The following is a 7,289-nucleotide window of genomic DNA, read 5'->3' as shown; positions in this document are numbered from 1 at the left end:
GCTGACACTCATCAAGATGGAATGCAGAGCACTTCCCCAGCAGCCTCATCAAGGCTGCACTCCCCCACTAAAAGGCAAAGACAGTCATTAACAAAGCCCTCACTGAGCAATGTCTCAACTCACCATCACAGCCTACAAAATCAATTTGTTTATTGTTACAGAATGCAAGACAAAGATCTCAAAAGCAGCCCTGTCCCAGAGCTTCACCAAAACAAGCCAACCCAGTATGTTCAGGTTTACAAAAGGAATGTGTTCATCTTCAGTTAAGCTGCTTTTCCAATGATCAGCACACTCATAAAAAACACCATGATAAAGAAAATCCACATGAAAAACCTGTCCATCACTTTTGCAACTTTTTTCCACTCAATTCCTTTGGCCCTGTTTGCTTTATGGTCTCGAATACAATTAGCAATATACTCAATATTTTTAATCAGCATTTTGTAACAGGAACAGCAATTAACAGTCTCCCTAACATTAATGTCACCATGAGCTCCATAGCTTTTATTGAAATTTCCATTAGGCTTCTCCTTGATATCGCAGTTGTCATTCCTGCTGGGAAGTTGACTCCTTACCTCAGTGTGCCTACTCTGACACACTTTATCCCCCTCTAACTTCTGTTCTTCCTCCTTCTCTCTTCTTGGACTTGTGCAATTTTCACCCACATCATAAACAAAAAAGATTTTTGACATGTAGTCCAAAATAACCACCCTGGCCCACTGTGGAACAGGCTTTGCTTCTGAACCACAGTGATGGAGATTCATTATAATGATTGTCAGCGCAGTGGAAGCTGTTATCATGGTCATAGTTGCTATATAATACTTTCCTGGAACACAGAATAAAATCATATTAGAGATGCTACCCTAATAATTAAAAAATTAAATAAATAAATGCAGAAATAACAATATGATAACACAATGCTAAACAAATGCATGTGAAACCAATTTTTAATCATCTTGATTCTCTCTACATAGATCACACTTAATTTACCATTTAAAAACAAAGATTAAAGTCATTAAAGCAAAACCTTATATGCCTCTCAGATTAGTAAATTTTTAGCATGGTAAATATTTGTAAGTCAAAAACCCCTGTCTTCTCAAGACACACCCACTCAGAAAGCAGCTTAATCAGGAGCTCTCCTCTTTTCCTGGTGTCCGCAAAATCCCAATGTCAATGGCTTCAGGTGGCACATTAGAAATCCCACTTCCCACTGTTAACAAAAGTGATAATGCATTGTTGGAGCTACTGGCACACCCCATACAAGCGGATGGATGCCTTCACACTCACATGGGCCAGTGAATATCCAGACCTTGCTGGTATCCATAACTAGCATAGTGACAGCTGAGAGGCCAGGCACAGAGCTAAAAGGTGGCTCCATTGCCTGTTGAGATTTGTTAGCTGTATGTACAAATTTTAGCATGGCTAATCTGAATAAGAGCAAGGTTCATTCTCTCCAGGAATAGATAATAAATACAGCAAGTACAAACTGTGCCACTCAGCCACTGCTTTTCACAACTGCAGTACACAGCTCTCTGGATAACCTACTGTGGCTTCTGTTCTGTGGAAAGAGGCAGCTCCCAGCCCTGCTCTGCTGTTGTGCAGCCTCTGCAGGAAAAGCAAAGGCTGGCCACAGACAAGCGTGATGTGATCCCAGTTTTCAAAGGGGTTGGAAAGGATGTTGAGTGAGAGTAAGGTAATGGAGAAAGCAGACTAAAGCTAGATCCAGCTATTCTAGCAGGAATCATTGCTGCTGGTGTGGGAAATTCATTCAGGCCTATTCCTTGACCAGTGTTTTGTCTCAGTTAAGCCATGCAGTTTTCTTTATACACATTAATAATGAAAATAAAAGTAATAGATCTGAATTCTGTTAATGAAGCTGGAAGCCAGCATGGAGGCAACTGTGTTCTGAGACAGGCTCATCTCTGAGAGGGCAGATCAGCCCAGGGCAGGAGAAGGTCCTGGCAAAGTGTAAACAGACAGTGCTGAACACCACCCTTTCACTACACATCAGCTCTTCTGAATTCTCAGTCAAAAGTTAAAATCCAGCATAATGGATTGCAAGAATTACAATTCCATGTAATGATTGACAGATATTAAGTCAACTCTGAGCGTCCCAGCCAGGCCATCCAACCATCTGGATCTGACAGAAACATGTCTCGAAGCAGTGTGTGACCTTGTACTTAGTTCTTGCTGACACTTCATACATTGGTTCTAAAACTGTTTCCGTTATTAGCTTTACTACAAGACATGATAAAATAACCCTGAATGTCTAACTACCTTTAATACAAAATAGATTATACATAATTTAAAATGAACACAAAACCAGCATATTTGTACAAATTCCACATGCTTTGTAAGTATTTCAATATGTTTTAAGAGTGTAGCATCTTTATCTTCCCAAAAGCCACAAATTACACATACAGCCCTAATACTAGTAAGCCATATTAAAAGACAAAGTGTATGAAGCTTACCTATCAAAGGTACATTTTCAGAGGGAGGCATGATCTCTGCAACCATCAGCTGGAACACAGTCAGAGCAAGAAGAACTGTAACACCCAGAGACACTTTTTCCCCAGAGTCTGCAGGGAGATAGAATCCCAGTGGAGCCAGGAAAGAGATCAAAATGCAAGGAAGCAACAAATTAAATATGTAGAAAGAAGACTTCCTTTTCAAAATCAGTGTGAAGGTCACATCTGGGTAAGGCTCAGAGCAGCAGCCATAAGTGATGACATTCTTAACTGCTGGCATACCATGAATCTCCCATTCCACATCTTCTACAAAGTCAGAGAGGTCACCACTATCAAGAGAATTGATGATGTCTACCTGATTACCATTATAGGTCCAGGACCCAAATGTAAGGTTGCACTGTTGGCTATCAAAAGGAAAATAAGATACATCCACTACACACGAACTCTTTGTGATTGCAGGTGCATCCCAAGTGATTTTTCCATCATATCTCAACACAACGTTGGTGTTCACAGGCTCTGAAAAGTCATCATCAGCTCTAAAAGACAGAAAAATGACAGTCAGGATTGTCAAGATTGACTTCAGGTGTGGGCTAGAGAAGAGGGGGCAAAGCAGAAGACCCTCACTTCACACCATTAAAAGCATGCTTCTGAAATCATATTTCTATTTCTACTGAACTTCAGTACGAACTTGTTATTAACTGTTTTTAACAGGTATTAATGCTTGTTAATGCCAAACACCAGTGCTGCTAAATTTTGTTCTATTTGTTGGCCACAGTGTCTTCAAACTTGACCTCAAACAGGATACAGAAGGATAAGAATCCATTCAAAGATGAAAATAATCTACTGGCCTGGGAGAGCAGACAAGGAGTGCAGCCTTCATGTACCACATTTTTGTGGACAACCTTCCTGAGCTCTTCAGCAGCCTCAGCAGAAAGCACTTCAGGCTGCCAGGGTATTCAATTCCCATTGCAGAGAAATAGAGAACAGCTTTGTTGTGTACCATAATCAACTACCAAACCTTGCCTATGGTTTTATTGCAAAATATTTAAATGATCAGAAACAAACGTTAAGACAACACACACACCCCTTACGAAGGTCAGGTACAGTTACAGGAGTCCAGACTCTGTGGGCCAATTCCTCCCTCAACCCCCTCCCTCCCTCAGACATATTCAGCTGATTTTGTCCAGCCACACTCACTTGTTATATAGGACAATATCTGGTCTCCAAACCAAATTGCTTGGAATCCTGATAGAATCCAACCCATCATATTTATCTTTGTCCCATTTGAGGTATGCATCATACCAGCTTTGTCGAATCCATAAGTAAGCTGACAAAATTTGGTTCCTTTCATCCTGCATAAAAATGTAGAAGTATATCTAGCTGAAGGTGGCAAAAATCACATCTTAGAAGCAGACAGCATTTGTTCCATAGCTTTAAAGTAGTGCTCAAAACAGGCCAGAATACTGACAGGCCACAAGAGTACTTCCCAGCCATATGCCCATACACTATACTGAGCTCATTTGTTGACTTTATTTTGCCCAACCTTCTTCCCCCTGCATCCTCCCTAGCTTTAATCACAGTTGTCTAAAGCTCCCAGTATCTTAAGAATTTCCTTTTAAGAATACCAAGCAGCTGACAGATCCAGTCTAACAAGTTGTTAAAGCTTGGTGAGGCCTTGAAGTTGTAATTCAGAAGTCACAAGAGTGATTTTCCATTCTCCTTTCAGACACATTTTCTTTTGCCTTAAAAGTATATCTAGCTCAACCAAATTTATAGAAAAGTTACTGAAGGCTAAAATAGGGCATTTGTGTAGGAATTAATTGCAACTTAGAAAAAGCATTTGCTCTTTTTTACTTAAAACTCAGCAAAAGTTGCCTGGAGGGTGTGACACCAACATCTAACTACAAAAGAAGTCTTAACAATTCAGCAGCTTGAAGTTTGCAGACTTACAGTGGAAGTCAGATAGGAATCTACAAAGTACTGGGAGAACTGGACCCTCCTGAGGAAGCATTACTGAAGTTGTCTCAACAAAACACAAGTTGCTTTTCCTACTCCAAGCAAAAGGTTTACAGCTAGTACATTTCTTGCACATCTTTAGAAAACCTATTACTCACCATGTCTTTAATTTGGGATAACGTGATCTGAAGAGTGACATTCAGTACTTTATCTGTGTCTTCCACTGGTCTTAGAGCATTTGAGTAGTCTTCAAAGAGTTCATTAAACAGCATGTGAGCATATTTTCCTTTGGCTGATTCTACAGCTAGAATAACAGATTTGTTCAGTACATCAGATTAAGCACTGGGTAGTATGACAAGACACCGTCATCCTACAGCTTGAAGTGGTATTCTCTACCTTAAAGTAGGAAAGTGGTATTTCCTATATTCATCATTCATATACTGTAGAATATCATTTAGTTCAGAAACAGAAGTATACCTGATGAAGCTATTCAACACCTGATGACAGCATTCACCTGTAGTAAATGAATAGCTTACTTTAGCTTTTCACACTCAAAAAAATGCTGCATATGGAGATTCCTACCTTTTTGAAGGTAAATATCATTACCTTTATTTTACTGTTGTCTTTCATAGGCATATTTTTACAGATTATATATATATTTACTGATTATATACATTATTTTCTTAAGTCACATCTGCCAAGTTAAAATTAGAATCAAGTCTGTAGTCAAACCTACTCCCAGGCTAATGACTTGTGATATCTCCTTAAATACAGCACTAATAGATTCATGCTACTTTCAGAAATATTTATGTATTTATTAGCTACCTGGAAAAACTCTGAGCTGCTTTTCTTCACAAATTGGCAATATATTAACATATCCTTGCACTAATATCTTTTCTAAACCATGTATTTGGAGATGCTTCTTGCTAGCCAAACTTGATTACTAAGAAAATTTCACTGAAAATTCAGGTTTTAAACACCACTTGTGCTGTTCCACAGTTTTGTACATCACAGTTTCTCTAGGCAGTCTCTGTATTGCCTTTAGACAGATTCACGCATTTCAGCAAGCAAAGGGTGAGGACAGTAACACTCAAGACTTGCACAAATGCCAGCTGACACTACACAGTAAGTAAGTGCTTTGAAGTACATCACTCTGGTGACTCACAGTGACTTCCTGGACTAATCGGAGTTCAAAGCAAACCCTCCTGACTAAGAAGAAATCCTGGCAAATAAAAGCTTCCCAAAAAGCATTTAAGTTCTGGCTGTACATGGTCGTTCATTTTGCCTATATCATCAGTGAGACAAAGTAAAGCAAAACAGCTGAAAGCCTTCTGGAGCTCAACCACTCAAAACACATCAAGACACCATCTCCCGAGCTGAGTAAACCTCAGTGCAACATTTAGCTATCAAGCAGTATTCTCACCTTGAAGTATTACTGTTGTGAACAGCAACCACAGAGACACATTAAAAGAGGACAGGCTATTTCTCTTCATTTTTGGTTAATAAATGAAACCGCTCTCTCAAGGACAAAAATGTTTATCACCATCCAAAACTAACAAAAAAAAAAAACACCAAATTGCACAGCACAAAGATGCTGAGGCACTGATGAGCTGCTAGAAGCAGCTCAGCTCCCCCTCAGCAGCTGTCAGAGTCCTACAGCGATGGATGGTCTTTGTCTCTGCCACTGCCTGAGGCTCTGATGAGCCCTCCCTCTCTTCCTCCGTAACCTGAGCTGAGAGTTGCCTGTTCTCAAGCTAATGCTGAAGGCGATGACAAATGGATTGGATATCAGCAGGAAAATCGTATTCCATTACAATTTTCAGTACAAATGTAGTGGTTTTGTCCACTTTCTGAAGAATCCTGTTACAGTTCTTTGTTGGGCCACATTTTCCTGCCCATGTGTTGAGCAATAGCCTGCTGGGAACCAGTTGTGCAGAATCTGTGGACCCTTACAAAAAAAAGGTTACCTGCCTTAGTGCTTTAACTGATATAGTCACACATCCAATATGTCACAGGACAGAAAAAACCCCACAGCCTACATACTACCATGCTGACAAAACAATGTTTCACCACATGGAAGAGATGGCAGCTACACCAAAGTCAGACAACGCAGGCAACATTTGCAGTAGCCCTGTATCACTGTGCAAACAAGAACTTCCACAGGTGTAGACAACTCAGGCCAGAATTCAGTACAGTAAATCAGAAGCAAAATTGGACTCCGCAGATAAAATGCCATTTCCCAATACAGTACAATTTTTCCCAGGTGAACTTGACAAGACTTTACTAAGAATGAAAGAGTTACTGGAGAGCTCCTGCATTTAGCCAAAAGACTTACAGGAGAGAGAGATAAATATGAAACAATAGCACACCTGGCCTCCCATCTACCCCAGTCATCAGACCTTCATTAGCTCTGTCTATATTACTCATGTGGCCAAGTTAGTTTCCAATACTGCATTAATCTTCTTACAAATTTCTCACAGATAAGGGAAGATTATTTCCTCCTTTCCATACTCCAATCCATCCTTCCTGATACACCAAAATGTATTTTGCCATTCTTTTAGAACACCTAACGAAACAGCCACTAAGATAGAAAGGTGAGAACATAGAATGAACTACCAGCAAAAAGAATTGGTCCAGAATAGCTCCGATCCACACAAAATATAAAAAACACTGCTGCTTTACTCTTGTGTAGTCTTTTGGCTAGAAGGAATCTGATCCCTCTATACACAATTGCTATACAGTAGCACTCCTGACACTCACTGGCTAATGGTTGTGCTTTCATGGTGTCTATAAATCAATGACATTTACAGCCAGGTTTAATAGGTAAGCAATAAAGAATTTCAGTCAAAGCGCCTGTAATGAAATTCA

The 7,289-nt window shown here is 39.8% G+C and overlaps 1 protein-coding gene across 1 annotated transcript; it reads right to left on the bottom strand.

The window, feature by feature from the left end:
* Positions 1-263: 263 nt before the first annotated feature.
* Positions 264-6,298, bottom strand: CHRNA9 (cholinergic receptor nicotinic alpha 9 subunit; the record flags this gene model as incomplete). The annotated part of the gene is made up of 5 exons (XM_080623446.1): positions 5,845-6,298; positions 4,580-4,725; positions 3,663-3,817; positions 2,469-3,001; positions 264-823 (listed from the first exon to the last, which is right to left on the bottom strand). The coding sequence occupies exons 1-5, from the start codon at positions 5,912-5,914 to the stop codon at positions 264-266; spliced, it is 1,464 nt and encodes a 487-aa protein (XP_080479572.1). The 5' UTR covers positions 5,915-6,298.
* Positions 6,299-7,289: the final 991 nt, after the last annotated feature.

The sequence above is a fragment of the Psittacula echo genome (genome assembly GCF_963264785.1).
Source record: "Psittacula echo genome assembly, chromosome: 1".
NCBI classification, from domain to species: domain Eukaryota; kingdom Metazoa; phylum Chordata; class Aves; order Psittaciformes; family Psittacidae; genus Psittacula; species Psittacula echo.
The sequence above is the reverse complement of the archived record's forward strand: the minus strand, read 5'-3'. Positions and strand labels throughout refer to the sequence as shown.